The sequence below is a fragment of the Heptranchias perlo genome, chromosome 2 (genome assembly GCF_035084215.1).
Source record: "Heptranchias perlo isolate sHepPer1 chromosome 2, sHepPer1.hap1, whole genome shotgun sequence".
NCBI classification, from domain to species: domain Eukaryota; kingdom Metazoa; phylum Chordata; class Chondrichthyes; order Hexanchiformes; family Hexanchidae; genus Heptranchias; species Heptranchias perlo.
This window is the reverse complement of record NC_090326.1, coordinates 125,984,114-126,003,629: the sequence shown is the minus strand read 5'-3', so window position 1 is coordinate 126,003,629 and position 19,516 is coordinate 125,984,114. Positions and strand designations below refer to the sequence as shown.

General features: G+C 41.7%; 1 protein-coding gene across 3 annotated transcripts in view; it reads right to left on the bottom strand.

Moving 5' to 3' along the window:
* The window catches only part of LOC137343211 (voltage-dependent L-type calcium channel subunit beta-2-like), a 351,241-nt gene that overhangs the window by 88,393 nt on the left and 243,332 nt on the right, over nucleotides 1-19,516 (bottom strand). For all 3 annotated transcript variants that reach the window (XM_068007083.1, XM_068007084.1, XM_068007085.1), the window contains one exon: nucleotides 19,332-19,451. In XM_068007083.1, coding sequence (XP_067863184.1) covers nucleotides 19,332-19,451 — 120 coding nt within the window. The remainder of the gene's footprint in view (nucleotides 1-19,331; nucleotides 19,452-19,516) is intronic.

The window sequence follows — 19,516 nt, the reverse complement described above, 5'->3', positions numbered from 1 at the left end:
AATATAAACCATAAAGCATAGTGTTGTAGGACTTGGCTGTTTCTTTGAAAACTTAGCTTATAAATACTTCTTGAAATCTAATTGTGGTTGGGCATATTTTGTATCATCCACTCTGTAAGGTATAAGTCACGCACCCCATAACTTCTTGGAATTACTGTGCCAAAATGATGATGCACCATTACTATGGTGCAAATTTTCAGGAAAATCCAGGCCAATGTCTTATGGCTAGTATTAGCACAGACCAAGCATTACATTGCACAGGAGATCACTCTTTATTCATAACTGCACTGCCACATTTGGTTTGAATAGTTAAATAGGGATTATATAGTGTAACAAAACAGGATAGTATTACAGTATGAAACAGAATCAAGGGGCATTTCTAATCCAAAATTTGTGCAGTTAATCATGATTTAAACTTTAATTTAAACACATCCACTTAAAGAACCATTGACCACAGAGTTGAATTAGATGTGTCCTGGTGACTGCTTGCTCATGGGGCTGCACAGAGCTCTGCGTGTTCTCTGGCTTCAAAGTCTGGCAGCTGTGCTTCCCACTCCTTTCAGAAACCATATTCTAACAGCCTGTCACAAATGTCAATTTGCATTCAGCTCAGGAGACAGTTGATACAGAAATAACTTAATTGACACACACAAAACTTCTCTTAAAAATGCTCTGGTTTTATCAGCATCTTATGCCATCTGTTGCCCAGTCAATACCCCTTGTACTCTATTTATTATACACGTGATCACATATGCTTCGAAGTGTGCATTCTCTAATTGAAGTTACAGCAAGACGTTAATCATAGAATGATAAAGCCATTCAGCCCACCGTGCCTGTGCCGGCTCTTTGAAAGAGCAATCCTTTAAGTCCAATTCCCCTGCTCTTTCCCCGTAGCTCTGCAAATTTTTCCCCTTCAAGTATTTATCTAATTCCCTTTTGAAAGTTATTATTGAATCTGCTTCCACCACCCTTTCAGGCAGTGCATTCCAGATCATAACTCGCTGCATAAAAAAATTCTCCTTATGTCACTTCTGGTTCTTTTGCCAATTACCTTAAATCTGTGTCCTCTGGTTACCGACCCTTCTGCCACTGGAAATAGAAACTACTACAAAGATCAAATTTGTTGAATATGTATCTAGTCATTATTATATGTCTGCTCAACAGAGAAGTTTTGAAGATAAACAGATTGAAAGCTCTGGCCAACAGAAACATTATGAAAACATTTCAGCTACTTTTACAATAATATTCTTTCCCTGTCCCAACTCCGTTTCCTCCTCTCCTGATGGCAGTGTTTCACACCGAAGTACTGGTGACAAGTGGTCTCTAGTATATCATCCAAGCACGAGCTTAGACAGTGACTGTTGTCAGGCTTTGAGATTCTGGGGCTATCAAAACTGAGCCTAACCCTGTCCTCACTCGACATCCACAGCAGGGATTATTGGATAGCATTCAGTAGTAGGGGCCTCATTTCATTTTTCCTCACTCTAGCCTGGGATTTCAGAGACCATCTGGATTGTCATCCATCATTGCCCAGACACAGCACGAGCTAACTCAGGAGAGACTAGAGATCAAACTTGGTACCTCCTGTTACGTATGGTTTAGTACCAAAACATACTGTATAATAACCAACAGAGCCATCTGGGAAGCTTTGAAAAGAATTATTTTTGGATTCAAAAGCTGAGTCACAGTACACTTCAAAATGGTGGAAAATACACCAAAAGAGCCAAATATTAAAATTTCCTGGTAAGGGTTGCATGCACCCAGATCCCTCTGGAAAAATATTTTTTTCACCAATAGTCTGAACAGAGATCACTCATTTTACACTTCAAGACATTCGCTTCATAGAATTATAAAAAAGGAGGCCATTCAGCCCATTGTGCTTGTGCTGAGTGTCTGTAAGAGCTATCCACTTGGTCCCATTTCCCTGCCTTTTCCCCATACCTTCTTATTTATTTTCTTTTTTAAATTCTTATCCACTTCCTTTTATCTGCTTCCACCACTTGTAAAATTGTTTACAATTACTAGAGACAACACCAAGTTATAGTCCAACAAATTTATTTTAAATTCCACAAGCTTTCGGAGGCTTCCTCCTTCCTCAGGTGAACGGTGTGGAACATTTTCCACACCATTCACCTGAGGAAGGAGGAAGCCTCCGAAAGCTTGTGGAATTTAAAATAAATTTGTTGGACTATAACTTGGTGTTGTAAAATTGTTTACAATTGTCAACCCCAGTCCATCACCGGCATCTCCACATCATGTCTCTAGTAAGGCATTCCATATCCTAACAACCGTTTTGTATGTTAAAAAAAAATCACCTAACCTTTGTTTGTTCTCTTGATCTCAGATTAATGCCCTCTAGTTAGTGACTCACGAATCAGTGGAAATAGTTTTCTTCCCCTATTTACTTCATCAAACCCTTCATAATTTTGAATACCGCGATCAGATCTCCTCTTAATCGTGGCTGTTCTAATTTAAGGAGCTCTAGTTTCCCTAGTCTCTCCTCATAACTCAAGTCTATCATTCCTGCTGTCATCTTAGTGAATTTCTTCTTCACCCTCTCCATGGCTTCAACATCCTTTGTAAAGTAGGATATCCAAAACGAAATATTCTAACCGTGTCCTATCCAATGATTTGTATAGGATTAGCATTGTCTTTTGTTTTTGTACTTTATGCCCCCATTAAGAAAGGATCTCGTATGCTTTTCTTAAAAAAAAACAGCACTGTCAATGTTAAACATTTGTGAAATGCCACAGGAGATCGGCTAGTATTAAATATATAGATATAGATAAATTTGATTTTGTAACCTTAAAAAGAGACAGAGTTCCAGATTAGCAGGAGAATTATATATTGTGCATTACATGGTATAACACTCCAGTCCTTGTAAAATAGTGCATCATTCCACACAGAGATCTGTTGTCCTCTTAAATATAACCCACCGTGATGTGAATGCATATTAGGACAACAAATCATATTAGTAATGAAAGATCAATGTCTTTTCTCCGCAGTTAGGATGCTGGAATTTTAAAAGACAAACACAGATCAATGTCATTGCAATCAATTCTTTTAGTCAGACTTGAAAGAAAACAAATCTTACCTATGACAATAATATATTTAAGGTCACTTCAATCATTCTATGGATGACTAATGATAATAGGATAAAGTGGCTTTGCTCTAAAAAGAGCAAAAGTTGAAGGAGAAGGAAGCTCTCAGAAAAGTACTGTCAATGGCAAGTTCTTACTCCTGAATAAGGCTCAAGTAGTTATCTGTTTAGTTGCCATTTTGAAAATACTACATTTTTTTTCCTTCACTTCCTCAGTTTGATAGCACGGTGGACATGCTCTGGTGAGGCCAAAGGATTCCATGTTCATTTCCGATTGCTGATGTCAATATGTATTCAGTCTGTTTTCAGACCAATCTTGAGTAGTGTTTGTTCTCCTCCCCATCCCTTGGTATGAATAGCATTTTTGATACATTTGAGAAAACTTCTTCCGCAGTAAGAAACTGCAGACTGAAGGAAACTTAAACAGCTCCCATAAAGCTGCATCTCCAGTTATTCCATGAACGCTGCTACGTAACACAGAAACATTTTACAGTGGAAGCAACATTAGTCACCATAATGGAGGGGGAGCTACTTGTGGATAATGGAAATTGACAAGAGTTCCCAAAAAAAAGTGGTCTTACATATGGTACAACATATCTTCAGCACAGGAATAAAAACAAATTCAAATAACAAAAAGAAAAACAAGCAGCTGTGCAATTAGGCGAGACAAGGTTTCATCCCATGAAAGTTCTGGTAGGTAATTGGGGTGGACACAATGGAGAGTCCACTGTATAATAAATAAGGCATCTTGTATTTTTTTTTACATATTCTTTCAATATATTAGTGGACCTTTAAACAATATTATTTATTAACTCGTACTTAGAAACCCTGTTCAATACAGCAGGAAAATCAACTCTGGAACCATCTCAATAGCCATAAAAAGGTACACAGTCACACCAAATGTCATCTGATTAACTGGCTTCATGACATATTTATCCTGTAAAACAACAAAATGGTAATGAGTCCTTCTCAACGCAGTTTAATGAGTTTCAGAGCGTACACCAGCTTTAATCTCATTTTTAAAAAAAATTACATCATCTGTCTCTGTCCCTAGTTACATGGCGTCCAGCCTTGTACTTCTAATTGTACACATCCTATATTATACTTTTTGCAAGGACACTTGGACATCATAGTGAAGCAACAGTACGTGGTGCTGTGAAGCAGTGAGACGAGGTTTGACCGCTGATAATTTCACTGCTGTAGTAGGGGAATTTTCACAAGGTCACTTTCATATAACATTTGGCAAGAACATCATTAACAAAGTCTTTGAAAAACCTTGGACACAGGAGGTACCTGGCCTGAGAAAGACTTGTAAGGGGAGCAAACTGCTTTTGGTAGGGTAGGGGGGTGGTGGTTGTGGATGTTGAAAATAAAATATATCTTCACTAAACTACACAAGTATTGAAAGCTTACTCAGGAGCTCACATACAGCATGATTCTGAATCAATGTCATGTGACTTTATTTGTTATATATACAGCAGTGTTAGTTTCACAGTCCTTGCCCCATTTTTAGTTCACACAAATTAAAAATAAAAATGCTAATGCATGTGTGAAAAACACCACTTCCAGTTCCTGCCATATATTGCATTATACCCATTAAAGTGAAGCTTGGCAAAGATAACCAACAGCGCTACAAATATCAGCATCACACATGGCTTTGAACTAAATTACAATGCACATTACACTGCTTTCTTTCAACAAGTGGCGATTTAAAAAGAAATTAAAACCAAGAAGTTACCGTCTGCAGTATTAATGGATGAGCACTTAGCGAATTCATACAACATTCCTTTGTCCACTATTTTAGAGGTAGCATTAACCAATTTAAAATAAACAAGTGAATGGATGCATTAAAATAGCAGACAAAGAAATGTCATACCAATGTGTTGAAATGTTAGTCACTAATCGCAAACAGTAATTTTTAGCCTCAATGAATTCTACAATCTCCACCAAGCAGCATCTCATGGTTCATGGTGCCATTGCAAGTACTGGTCTGTAAAAAAATGGAGTTCGTCTTAATATTAGCCTGTTGGAAAGAGAATGCCATTACACAACCAAAAATGCTGTTGGAACATATTCTAATATCTCACTTATTTTGCATTTTCTGAGCTTTTTAAAAAATATATACTTGAGCCATTAAACTTAATCCTTGATACTTATTATGTTAACAGAATTGCTGGTCAAGGAGCTCCCTGATGGGTCAGCGGTATGTGTAGTAGTGAGCCATACAGACCAGGAAACTCTTAAGTTGACTGATTTGAACTGAGATAGCACCTGAAATACAATTAGCTTCAACGTCCTGCTTCTCTTTCTAGGTGTCAGCCTGCCTTGGCTCAGTGGTAGCACTCTCGCCTCTGAGACAGAAGTTCATGGATTCAGGCCCCACTCCACAGACCTAGGCACAAAATCTACTCTGACACTCCAGTGCAATTAAACCTTTGAACAAGATGTTAAACCGAGGTCTCATCTGCCCTCTCAGGTGACCCCATGGCACTATTCGAAAAAGAGCAGTGGAGTTCTCCCAGTGTCCTGGCCAACATTTATCCCTCAATCAACACCACTAAAAATGGATAAACTGGTCATTTCTCTCATCACTGTTTATGGGACCTTGCTGTATGCAAATTGGCTGCCACATTTCCCTATATTACAACAGTGACTACATTTCAAAAAAGTACTTAATTGGTTGTGAAGCACTATGGGATGTCCTGAGGTGCTGAAAAGCACGATATAAATGCAAGTTCTCAGGTTTCAGTAGTGATGAACATTTGAACCTATTCATTCTTTGGCTTTATCTTCAAAGCGTGATTCTTTGGAAGGTGAAAACTAGAGTCAACGACATTGCAAATTATGCCTACAATATAACATGGCACCAAGAATCATATACTTACTCCCTCTATTGACATATTGACAAGCAGGAACTGACCCCGCCTCACCACAAAATATTCAACTTCTCGATCTGCAGAAGTCAAAAATATTTTTCAACATAGCAGAATAAGGACTAAACATCATGTCCCAAATACATTGGACTAACAAATAAGAATTTTTGAAAATCCCAAAGGTTGCTCCTGTACGCTAAGCCAATTGCAAGAAGCTTACATGTTTCTTAAAAACCAGAGCCATTCATCACCTTGTATCATAGAATCATAGAATGGTTACAGTACGGAAGGAGGCCATTCGGCCGGTCGATTCTGTGCCAGCTCTCTGCAAGAGCAATCCAGCTAGTCCCACTCCCCCGCCCCATCCCCGTAGCCCTGCAATTTTTTTCCCTTCAAGTATTTATCCAATTCCCTTTTGAAAGCCACAATTGAATCTGCCTCCACCAGCCCCTCAGGCAGTGCATTCCAGATCACAACCAATTGCTGTGTAAAAAAGTTTTTTCTCATGTCGCCTTTGATTCCTTTGCCAATCACCTTAAATCTATGTCCTCTGGTTCTTGACCCCTCCGCCAATGGGAGCAGTTTCTCTCTATCTACTCTGTCCAGACCCTTCATGATTGTGAATGCCTCTATCAAATCGCCTCTCAACCTTCTCTGCTCTAAGGAGAACAACCCCAGCTTTGTATAATTACCACTTACATATTTAATTTCTAAAGTTTAGCACAGAAATGCCACATCAGAACAACAATAACTTGCAATTATATAGCACCTTTAACATCCCAAGTTGTTTCACAGGAACGTTATCAAACAAAATTTGACACTGAGCCACATTAGGAGATATTAGGACAGGTGACCAAAAGCTTGGTCAAAGAGATAGGTTTTAAGGAGCGTTGTAAAGGAGGAGAGGCAGAGAGGCGGAATTCCAGAACTTAGGGCCTGAGCAGCTGAAGGCACAGCTGCCAATGGTGGAGCAATGAAAAATTGGGAATGTGCAAGAGGTCAGAATTGGAAGTATGCAGAGATCTTGGAGGGTTGTAGGGCTGGAGGAGGTTACAGAGATAGGGAAAGGTGAGGCCATGGAGGGATTTGAAAATAAAGGTAAGAATTTCAAAATTGAGGCATTGCTGAACTGGGAGCCAATGTAGGTCAGCGAGCACAGGGGTGGTGGGTGAACAGGATTGGTGCGAGTTAGGATACACGCTACCGAGTTTTGGATGAACTCAAGTTTTCGGAGGGTGCAAGGTGGGAGGGTGGCCAGGAAAGCATTGGAATAGTCGTGGCTAGGAGATAACATAGGCATGGATGAGGGTTGCAGCAGCAGATAAGTGGAGGCAGGGATGGAGACGAGCGATGTTACGGAAATGGAAGTTGGCGGTCTTGGTGATGGAGAGGACATGGGGTCGGAAGCTCATCTCAGGGTCAAATAGGACCTGAGTCACACCATTCTGAGTAAATACCTTGACATGGATCACTTGCATTTAAATCAGCACAAGACCATTCATATAATACTTATATTTCTTGACAGAAGCCAATGCACTTAAACTATACAAATTGCACAAGTAAACCCAACAGGAATAAAAACACGAACATGCTCGTGGCACCTTGTGAAGAACAGTTGCTTGGTATTACATATTCATAATGCTCCTAATGCATTTTATAACACACACCCCCATCTCCTCCCAAGTCCTCTCCAAGTTCATCTCATTCATGAAATCTACCTTCCACTCCCTTGACCCAATTTGTACTAAACTGCTGACCACCCAACTTCCCTTCCTGGCACCCAATGCTAGCTGACTTTGCAAACAATTCCCTCTCCTCAGGCAGTGTAGTGTTTCCCTCCCTCAAAATCATCAAATTTCACCCCCTCCCTCCACTAAACCATCTGTTCTTGATAAACTACTGCCTAATCTCCAACCTCCCTTTCTTCTATAAAATCCTTGAGCATGCTGTCGCCTCCCAAATTTGTGCCCATATTTCACGCAATGAAATATCTGAATTGGACAATCAGGTTTACACCCCTCACAGAACGCAAAAATAGCCCTAAACAAAACACACAAATTACAAATGTGATCGTGGGGTATTATCCCTGCTCAAACAACACTGAGTTTCACATTTGACAATGTTCCAAAGTTGGATGGGTAACAAAAAAAGGGCCAAAGACACATGAAGTAATAGGTCTGGTGAGCACCAAAGCAAGAGTCATAAAAGCTACAACTGGCCCCAGATGATAGAAACATAGAAAATAGGAGCAGGAGTAGGCCATTCGGCCCTTTCAGCCTGCTCCGCCATTCAATACGATCATGGCTGATCCCCTATCTCAATACCATATTCCCGCTCTCTCCCCATACCCCTTGATGCTTCTGTGTCTAGAAAATCTAGACATCTATCTCCTTCTTAAATATATTCAGTGACTTGACCTCCACAGCCTTCTGTGGTGGAGAATTCCACAGGTTCACCACCCTCTGAGTGAAGAAATTTCATCTCAGTCCTAAATGTCCTACCCCGTATCCTTAGACTGTGACCCCTCGTTCTGGATCCCCCAATATTTCTAGTATCACGGCACACCAACACCTTCATATGTGGTTCGTGATGCAATCACCATATTAAACATTTCTACCTAGCAATGGCAGGGGTGCTCCTACGGAACCAAATTTGGGGTGTGTGGTCATTGTCTGGAGTTGTACAAATATATCTAGGGGTAAACCATCAACATTTTCAAGGTGGCATGAGATGGATATGTTAAGCAGCTTTATTAATGCATCACTGTTTTAATCAATTTGGCTGCTTTTACAGAGCCGAAGGAAGCTGCATTTAAGTGCCCAATTGTAGAAGTATCCAGAAGGTTCTAGCTTCAAATCGCTGACAAATTAAGAGTACATATAGCAGTTACAGTAGATCATCTGACACTTTCATACTTCCACAGGCAGGTACTAAGGAATAAATGCTTCCTCCCCCCTTTTCTTGCCAAACTTTTCCCCCTCCCCTTTTCTCCTGAAGACGTTGGCTGGTGAAAAGTTCCCCTCCAGTAACCTTACTCAAGTGGCCACTATTCATTTGTAAACCAAAGTAGGCTATTTGACTGCAGAGGCACCACATCTGTTCTCACCAAATGGCCACATATGCACATTTCCAGCTGGGGTCACTGTTTAACTTTCCTTTCCCTAACTTGAGAATACTAAGGCCAACTCTAGCACCATCATGACTATGATCAACTAACTAAGCACAAACTTGGGTTTAAATTTGTGATCTTCCTGATCCATATAGCTCAGCAACTCACTTTTTCTATCCATCATTGCAAGGATTAAAATTGCATGCATCTCATTTATTTTGGCTGTTTTAGTTTTATTATAATTTTAAAAATGGGACTCATTTGGAAACGAGCTCTGACCTAAATAGAGTTTGTCCTACAATAAACAAGTAATAAATAGAGGATGTTGAATGGAAGTGTGTGTGTGTCTGTGTGTCAAATTTAAAATTATAATTGTAATTTTCATTTAAAAAATAACAATTTCTCTGAAGAAAAGCTGGTCATGGCAGTGAGTATATTTCTTTTGTTTTCAGATAGTGTCAGCACTAAACACACCCAGATAACATACAGTGAGGCCAGCTAAGAGTAAAGTTTCTGCTACATTGCTCCAACAATAAACCTAACCTCAAAAGCACGCCTGCTTTTGCGGAAATCACATACTTGGTTTTCAATCGGATATTAAAGCATCTGGGATGGCTGTCTGGTAATTGTGATTAAAACAAGGCAGTTTAAGGAAGCTGTTAACCCTTCCCCGACCAATTAAACAACTAACGCGAGGAGGAGGCTCTGTAAACATCCCCATCCTCAATGATGGCGGAGTCCAGCACGTGAGTGCAAAAGACAAGGCTGAAGTGTTTGCAACCATCTTCAGCCAGAAGTACCGAGTGGATGATCCATCTCGACCTCCTCCCGATATCCCCACCATCACAGAAGCCAGTCTTCAGCCAATTCGATTCACTCCATGTGATATCAAGAAGCGGCGGAGTGCACTGGATACAGCAAAGGCTATGGGCCCCGACAACATCCCAGCTGTAGTGCTGAAGACTTGTGCTCCAGAACTAGCTGCGCCTCTCGCCAAGCTGTTCCAGTACAGTTACAACACTGGCATCTACCTGACAATGTGGAAAATTGCCCAGCTATGTCCTGTCCACAAAAAGCAGGACAAATCCAATCTGGCCAATTACCGTCCCATCAGTCTACTCTCGATCATCAGCAAAGTGATGGAAGGTGTCGTCGACAGTGATATCAAGCGGCACTTACTCACCGATGCTCAGTTTGGGTTCCGCCAGGACCACTCGGCTCCAGACCTCATCACAGCCTTGGTCCAAACATGGACAAAAGAGCTGAATTCCAGAGGTGAAGTGAGAGTGACTGCCCTTGACATCAAGGCAGCATTTGACCGAGTGTGGCACCAAGGAGCCCTAGTAAAATTGAAGTCAATGGGAATCAGGAGGAAAACTCTCTAGTGGCTGGAGTCATACCTAGCACAAAGGAAGATGGTAGTGGTTGTTGGTGGCCAATCATCTGAGCCCCAGGACATTGCTGCAGGAGTTCCTCAGGGCAGTGTCCTAGGCCCAACCATCTTCAGCTGCTTCATCAATGACCTTCCCTCCATCATAAGGTCAGAAATGGGGATGTTCGCTGATGATTGCACAGTGTTCAGTTGCATTCGCAACCCCTCAGATAATGAAGCAGTCCGAGCCCGCATGCAGCAAGACCTGGACAACATCCAGGCTTGGGCTGATAAGTGGCAAGTAACAGTCACGCCAGAAAAGTGCCAGGCAATGACCATCTCCAACAAGAGAGAGTCTAACCACCTCCCCTTGACATTCAACGGCATTACCATCGCCGAATTCCCCACCATCAACATCCTGAGACTCACCAGAAACTTAACTGGACCAGCCATATAAATACTGTGGCTACACAAGCAGGCCAGAGGCTGGGTATTCTGTGGCGAGTGACTCACCTCCTGACTCCCCAAAGCCTTTCCACCATCTACAAGGCACAAGTCAGGAGTGTGATGGAATACTCTCCACTTGCCTGGATGAGTGCAGCTCCAACAACACTCAAGAAGCTCGACACCGTCCAGGACAAAGCAGCCCGCTTGATTGGCACCCCATCCACCACCCTAAACATTCACTTCCTTCACCACCGGCGCACAGTGGCTGCAGGGTGTACCATCCACAGGATGCACTGCAGCAACTCGCCAAGGCTCCTTCGACAGCACCTCCCAAACCCACGACCTCTACCACCTAGAAGGACAAGAGCAGCAGGCACATGGGAACAACACCATCTGCAAGTTCCCCTCCAAGTCACACACCATCCCGACTTGGAAATATATCGCCGTTCCTTCATCGTCACTGGGTCAAAATCCTGAACTCCCTTCCTAACAGCACTGTGGGAGAACCTTCACCACACGGACTGCAGTGGTTCAAGAAGGCGGCTCACCACCACCTTCTCAAGGGCAATTAGGGATGGGCAATAAATGCTGGCCTCACCAGCGACGCCCACATCCATGAATGAATTAAAAAAAAGACCCCCTCCTCCCAACCACTTACCTGAGTTCCAGGGACCATTTCTTCAGGTCCCCAGTGGCAGCCTCTTGCCGTCTGACATTCTGCTCCCACCCATTAGCCAGCTACTGCTCAGGCAGGGACAGATAAGGCCCAGAAGTTAAAGTGTCCCAGGCCTCACGCTGTGGAGGTCCGGACAATTTGCCATCCGCCTTGGCCCCCTCCGCCTGCACGACACATGCTCCCAGTTAAAATCCACCCTTAAGAGTCTGGTTTTCAATTACTGTATTAAAAAAAGGCCATACCTACAAGTGAGCCTTTTTCACGTTCGCACATGGATCAGCTTGCTAGTTTCACATTTCTGCGTGTGAGCAACAGCTCAATCATTCCACATTCACATTTGTGAAAATAGCCAATTTCGTACCGTCTTTTTAAAAATAATACCCCATCCCCTTCTAATTTTGAACTGGGCAAAAGGCGACTTCATTTTTAAAAATTTCTCGCACCAGATACTGACTTACAGCTTTTGAGTGCACGTCCATTATTCTGTGAAAACTGTTTTTTAAAAAATATATATTCCTTTATTTAGGTACTTAATTTTTATTCTTTACTATTTTTAAAGCTGCAAAAACACAGCAAGATAGCAGGCACCATACAATAACTGGATATAGAGGCACGGAGAAGGTATATAAAAGATTTACAAGGATGACACCAGAGCGGAGAGGGTATAACTATCAGGAAAGAATGAACAGGCTGGGGCTCTTTCCTTTAGAAAAGAGAAGGCTGAGGGGTGACCTGATAGAGGTCTTTAAAATTATGAAGGGGTTCAATAGGGTAGATGTACAGAATATGTTTCCACTTGTGGGGGAGTCCAAAACTAGGAGTTATAAATATAAGATAGTCACTAATAAATCAAATCAGGAATTCAGGAGAAACTTCTTTACCCAGAGAGTGGTTAGAATGTGGAACTTGTTACCACATGGAGTAGCTGAGGTGAATAGCAAGGATGCGTTTAAGGGGAAGCTAGAAAAGTATATGAGAGAGAAAGAATGAGAAGGATATGCTAATAAGGTTAGATGAAGTAGGGTGGGAAGAGACTCATATGGACCATAAACACCCGGCATAGACCAGTTGGGTCGAATGGCCCGTTCCTGTGCTGTAAATTCTGTGCAATTCTATGTAAACTGGCAATAAGTTGCTGCTTTTAGCAAAACTGGAAAGGTGAAATGAGACTATAACTACAAATTGGTAGCTCTGTGGAATGGTCCTGAGATTTTGGAAAAACAGGAGTTGGGCACTGCAATACTGTCAAACTCTACTGTCCTAGAGTTTGACAGTATTGCAGCGAGGCTGCTGGAGTTTGGCAGCATAGGCGTAGGTTTATTTGATCTAGCATCACTGTAAAGGGGAAACTTTGAGTTTGGCACAACTGGCGGCTGATTAAGTGGTTCAATTTACTGGTGGATTCCTTATGTCGATCACCACTGAAGAAAGAGGCTGGGCATGGGTCTCACAACACTGGGTGGGAGAAGTCCCAAGTGTAACATCACTGGTTTGTGCCTTTCTAAGGAACCTGTAAACATTGGATTAGGTGTTTTGTGACTAATTCCAGGATGTGTATCTATATGTATATATCTCTCCTTCTCTCACCATAAGAAAAGATAAACATTATTAATTACCATCAACTAAACAAAGGTGGCAATCTTTCAAAATTCAACTATAAAAACATAAGAAATAGGAGCAGGAGTAGGCCATACGGCCCCTCGAGCCTACTCCGCCATTCAATAAGATTGTGGCTGATCTTCTACCTCAACTCTATTTTCCCGTCCTATCCTCATATCCCTTGATTCCCTTAGTGTCCAAAAATCTATCGATCTCAGTCTTGAATATACTCAACAACTGAGCATCCACAGCCTCTGGGGTAGAGAATTCCAAAGATTCACAACCCTCTGAGTGAAGAAATTCTTCCTCATCTTAGTCCTAAATGGCCGATCCCTTATCCTGAGACTATGACCTCTAGTACTGGACTCTCCAGCCAAGGGAAACAACCTCTCAGTAGCTACCCTGTCAGGCCTTCTAAGAATTTTATATGTTTCAGTGAGATCACCTCTCATTCTTCTAAACTCCAGAGAATATAGGCCCATTCTACTTAATCTCTCCTCATAGGACAACCCTCTCATTCCAGGAATCAATCTAGTGAACCATCGTTGCACCCCCTCTAAGGCAAGCATATCCTTCCTCAGGTAAGGAGACCAAAGCTGTACACAGTACTCCAGGTGTGGTCTCACCAAAGCCCAGGATTGCAGCAAGACTTCCTTACTCATATACTCCAACCCCTTTGCAATAAAGGCCAACATACCATTTGCTTTCCTAATTGCTTGCTGTACCTGCTTATTAACTTTCTGTGATTCGTGTACAAGGACACCCAAATCCCTTTGATTACCAACATACTAGTCTCTCACCGTTTAAAAAATGTTCTGCTTTTCTATTCTTCCTACCAAAGTAGATAACTTCACATTCCCCCACATTATATTCCATCTGCCACCCACTCACTTAACCTGTCTATATCCCTTTGCAGCCTCTTTGCCAACTCTTCAGTTTACTTTCCCATGTAGCTTTGCATCATCAGCAAACTTGGATATATTACACTCAGTCCTCTCATCTAAGTCATTAATATAGATTGTAAATAGCTGAGACCCAAGCACTGATCCTTGCGGCACCCCACTAGTTACAACCTGCCAACCTGAAAATGACCCGTTTATTCCTACTCTGTTTTCTGTCCGTCAACCAATCCTCCATCCATGCTAATATATCACCCCCCCCATTCCATAAGCCCTAATCTTGTGTAACAATCTCTTGTGCACCACCTTATCGAATGCCTTTTGAAAATCCAAATACACTACATGGTGCTGTTTGCACATTGTTTCTCTTGTCCTTCTCGGTGGTAGAGGTCATGGGACTAGGACATGCTGTCAAAGTAAGCTTGTTGAGTTGCTGCAGTGCACCCTGTGTAAAGTACACACCGCAGTCATGATGCGCCAGTGGTCAAGGGGGTAGAAAATGATTCCAGTGGCAAGGGCACTGCTCAGTCCTAAATGGTGTTGAGCTTCTCGTGTTGTTGTGATTGAACCCATCCAGGTGAGTGGCGTGTATTCAATACGCTGCTGACTTGAGCCTTGTAGATGGTGCAGAGATGGGACAGAAGTTGAGCCACTCAACCACAGTGTTTATCTGACTGGTCCAGTTAAGCTTCTGAACAATGATGACCCCAAGATGTTGATGGTGGGAGACTTGAGAATAATAACTGAAGATCAGAGGGAGATGGTTAGGCTTTATCTCATGAGAGATGGTCATTGCCTGGCACTTATGTAGCATGAATGTTACCTGCCACTTGTCAGTCCAAACCCGGATATTGTCCACGTCTTGCTTCAGGCTGTCAAGGGCTGCTTCATTATCAGGGGAGTTGTAAATGGAGCTGACCACTGTAAACATCAGTGAACAGCTCTATTCATAGCCTTATGATGGAGGGAATGTTATTAATGAAGCAGCTGAAGATGGTTGCTGCCCTGATGAACTCCTGCAGCAGTCCTGGGACTTTTCTTGCTGGAACAATGCAGATGACAGAGCAATATGATAGAAGTGTTGAGAATTACAAAAGGATGGAACAGGATAGATAGAAGCAGACTGTTTCCAGTAGTTGAGGGGTCAAGAATGAAAGGCCATAGGTGCAAGATTAAATGTAAGAGTTGAAAAAGTGGGAGAAAATATCAACCAATTGAAAAAGTTGGGTAGCTCACAGTGGACTGCAGAAATACAGAGTTTAAAAGTAACATTGGGCAGATACATCAGTAAGAGCCAGGATCCAATACAAGAAGAATGGGACTTCTATAGAGGCTGAATAAAATTTTATATAGTCCTGAGCATAATGCTTTAGAAGCATGAGGCTGCTACTGAGTGTTCCAATTCTGAGGGGTTAAAAAAAAGGTGCAGCAAGAAAACTACATTGTGCGAGCTTAGACATGCAGTATTAGGGCATCTTGTAATACAAGCCCTTGGACAGATAATCCAGGTAGGTACTGTAAAAAGAGATGGCTTGGACTTGAAGGCAGTTTCCAAAACTTTTTGAAGGCCTTAGTAAGCTCCTAAATGAATACCAAAGGAAACCAAACCTGATGCAAAGGAATTTTCAATACATGTTCCTGGATAAATCCTATTTAACTGTGAGAGCAAGTGAAAGAATTCACTAGGATTGAGAGCAGGGAGTGATATAAAGAGAGTGGAGGAGCCCATAGATAGTGCACTAAAGTAATTGCAGTCCTAAAGCCAAACAACAAAGTGTGAATTTGTGTGGGCTTGACAAATTTAAATGAGAGGGTGTGCCTAAAAAGTAGATGATGCCTTTGGTGGATTAGACTCTAGCTAGCTGGGTAAAGTTAAAAAAAAATTAAAAAACAAACTTAGATGCCATCTGGATTCTGGTAGATTCTTCATTCAAAATATTCTGTACTGCATACAGCCTCCATCACACCCTTTGGTATTTCTATCTGAATAGATTACCACTTGGTATTTCTTCAGTTCCAGAATATTTTCAGAGGTTTACGTCAATACGCCTGGAAGGCTTCCAAGCAGCTGTTTGCCAAATGGATGATATTCTAGTGTATGAAGAGACCCAATCAGAACATGGCAGATGTCTTAGATCGGTTTTGAAGAAGCTACAGGAAGCTTCTCAAAAACCAGAATCAAATTTCTGGGACATAACAATATCATAGAAACTAAAGTGGACCCCAACAAAACCCAGGCTATAAAAGAATATGGCTCCATCTAGGAACGTAAATGAGGCTTGTCACTTGCTAGGAGTGGTAAATCAGTTAGACAAGCTTTTTCCAATTTGGCAGAGAAAACGGAGGAGACTGCCTGAACAAAAACAACTCTTGGATACGGAGTAGCGACCAACAGAGAACATTTTGAGAGATAAATACAGGATCGAGTCCATCACCTACCTTGAGACTGTAGAACCCTAAAAAGGAGAAAGCTGTGCTTTTGCAGATGTATCTTCCTTTAGACATGGAGCTATTCTACTGCACAGATCCCAGCCTGAGCAAATGTCTATACCAGTTAGCTATTTTTTGAACTGGAGTGTCTACTAATTGTAACTGACTATTGCCATCTTAATGTTAATGTTAGAGTTAATCGTATCCTAACTCACCCCACATCCTGTTCACCCATCACTCCTGTGCTCGCTCACCTACATTGGCTCCCGGTCCACCAACGCCTCAAATTTAAAATTCATATCCTTGCGTTCAAAATCCCTCCATGGCCTCACTCCTCCCCATCTCTGTGACCACCTCCTACAACCTTCCGAGATTGCTGCGTTCCTCCAATTTTGGTCTCTTGTGCATCCCCGACTTCCTTTGATTCACCACCATTGGTGGCCGTGCCATCAGCTGTCTAGGCCCTAAGCTGTGGAACTCCCTCCCTAAATCCCCCTGTTTCTCTTTCTTCTCCTTAAAACCTACCTCTTTGACCAACTTTTAGTCACCAGTCCTAATATCTCATTCTTTGGCTCGATGTCAACTTTTGCCTGATTATGCTCCTATGAAGCACCTTGGGACATTTTACTACATTAATGGCACTATAGAAATGCAAGTGGTTGTTGTTGTTGTGACTCAGTTGGTAGTGCTCTTGCCTTGGAGTCAGGTTTCATTTTTTAGCCCCACTCCAGGACTTGAGCATATAATCTAGAACTCGCCTAAGCTTCTTCGACAGCACCTCCCAAACCCGTGACCTCTACCACCTACAAGGACAAGGGCAGCAGGCACATGGGAACAGCATCACCTGCACATTCCCCTCCACACACCATCCCGACTTGGAAATATATCGCCGTTCCTTCATCAAAAACTGGGCCAAAATCCTGGAACTCCCTACCTAACAGCACTGTGGGAGAACCTTCACCACATGGACTGCAGCAGTTCAAGAAGGCAGCTCATCACCACCTTCTCAAGGGCAATTAGGGATGGGCAATAAATGCTGGCCTTGCCAGCGATGCTCACATCCCATGAATGAATAAAAAAAAGACTGATATTGATGGAATGCGGTATTATTGGAGGTGCCAGTCTTCAGATAAGACGTTATAACAAAGCCCATCTGCCTGTTCCAATGGTTCAGGTGAGTGTTAATGGCTTCATGGTGCTACTTGAAGAGGAGCAAAAAGCTTTCCCTGGACCCTGGCAATATTCCTCCCTCAACCCACACTGCATATACTTTTTAAGAGTGAAGCTAAAATTTAAAGCACAAAAGTTTAAAAATGTACAAATCTTTCCCAATTAAAAACATGCTACAACTGTTAATAAAATATATCCTGACTCTATACGATAAATATCACACACAATTTTATTAACCCTTCTAGCTTTTTTCAACTGAGACATATGGCTTCTAAAAATAGCTACACCCTAAACTTTGTTTCCTCTTTCCACTTGTAGTAAGAAACGTGATAAATACTGTGTGTAAGTATGATATCGATAAGTACTTGCAACTCCATGCAGCCTCACTCAAGAAAATATTTACCACATATTTGATAACCCAATTTAATGTGAATTTTGTAAACTAGTAAATGAAGGATATTACATGGAAAACATAATATTCTGGTCCTTGTAACCCCACCCCTGAAGTACAGTACAAAATATTATGCATCTGAAAATTCTTCAGCTCCAAAACACAACTGTAACTTCTCCAAGTCACTTTTGTGAAATGGTAATAATTTTCTCAATGGCTCCTACTGTCATACAGACACAATCTGTGTGTTTTATTCAGATCACTAAACACTTCTACATGCTTTCAAATGGAAAGCAATCTCTACAGTGGGTGTTTTTCAAACAAGGCAATCTGCTGATTGTGTGACTATGGAATGGAGCAGCTATCAATTCCCCTAAAGACTTTCAAGTAAATATGTATAATGCAACACAAACTGCCCAGTATGAAACACAGCTTCTATCCAGCTCTTCACAAGTTGCTTCTTGGAAAAAAAATTTAATGTGTAGAATATTCCCTGTGGTAAAGGAAGAGATGTTCAAAAGTCAAGGACTAATGGCTATTCCTGCATCAAATATTACTGCAGCTTTGCTAGAGTTCATGAATATTACATGAGGTTCATGCATCTGGGGAGCTCAGCTCCCAAGAGCAACGGGCAGCTTAAGTTCATCACCCAATTTCCAAATCTTAATTTTGTGCCTTCAGACAAAACCTTAAACCAAGGCCCTGTCAGCCTACTCATATGGACAATGGCATTATTTTGAATAGCAGGGAGTTCCCCTAGTGACCTGGCCAACATCAAAAATAAATGACAATTTATCTCATTGCTATTTGTTGGATCTTGGTGTGTAGAGTAGCTGTCAAATTTGCCTACATAACAGTGACTGCATTTCAAATTAATACGCAGCGCTTTTCAAAATTGAAGAAATAGATTTAGATACCTGAAAAGTATTCAATTTAAATTCCATATACATTATTCCTGAATATCGGTATGGTTACCATTGCATGAGCAACATTACAGATGGCATTTAAGAGTTGTGCTACCTGTTTTGTCCATGTGCGTGTGTGTAAATGTTTGAACAAAACAGAAGGAAACTAATACTTTTACCAAATCCCAGTCTCTATTTATGCCTGTTTCGATCAGTCTCCAGCATGTGTTCTAACTTGTTGATCCTCTACACCTCAGCCATGAACTTACTAAATGAATAATAGCATTACCTCCACAACTAGACTCCATCTGCTGGGTACAAAACATAATTATATGATCTAATCTTAAAACATTACACTACCTTTGCTTTCTCCAGCTGCGCTTGAGCTTGTCGCTCTGCTTCTCTCCTTACAGTCTCCCGGTCTTCCTCTAGAGATACATCTGACTCAGATGGACGGCTGGTGTAGGAGTCCGCCGAACCCTGCAGAGGAACGAGGAGAAAAATATAATCTTTTATTAGTTGCTACGTGCAGTGCAGTTTGAAAA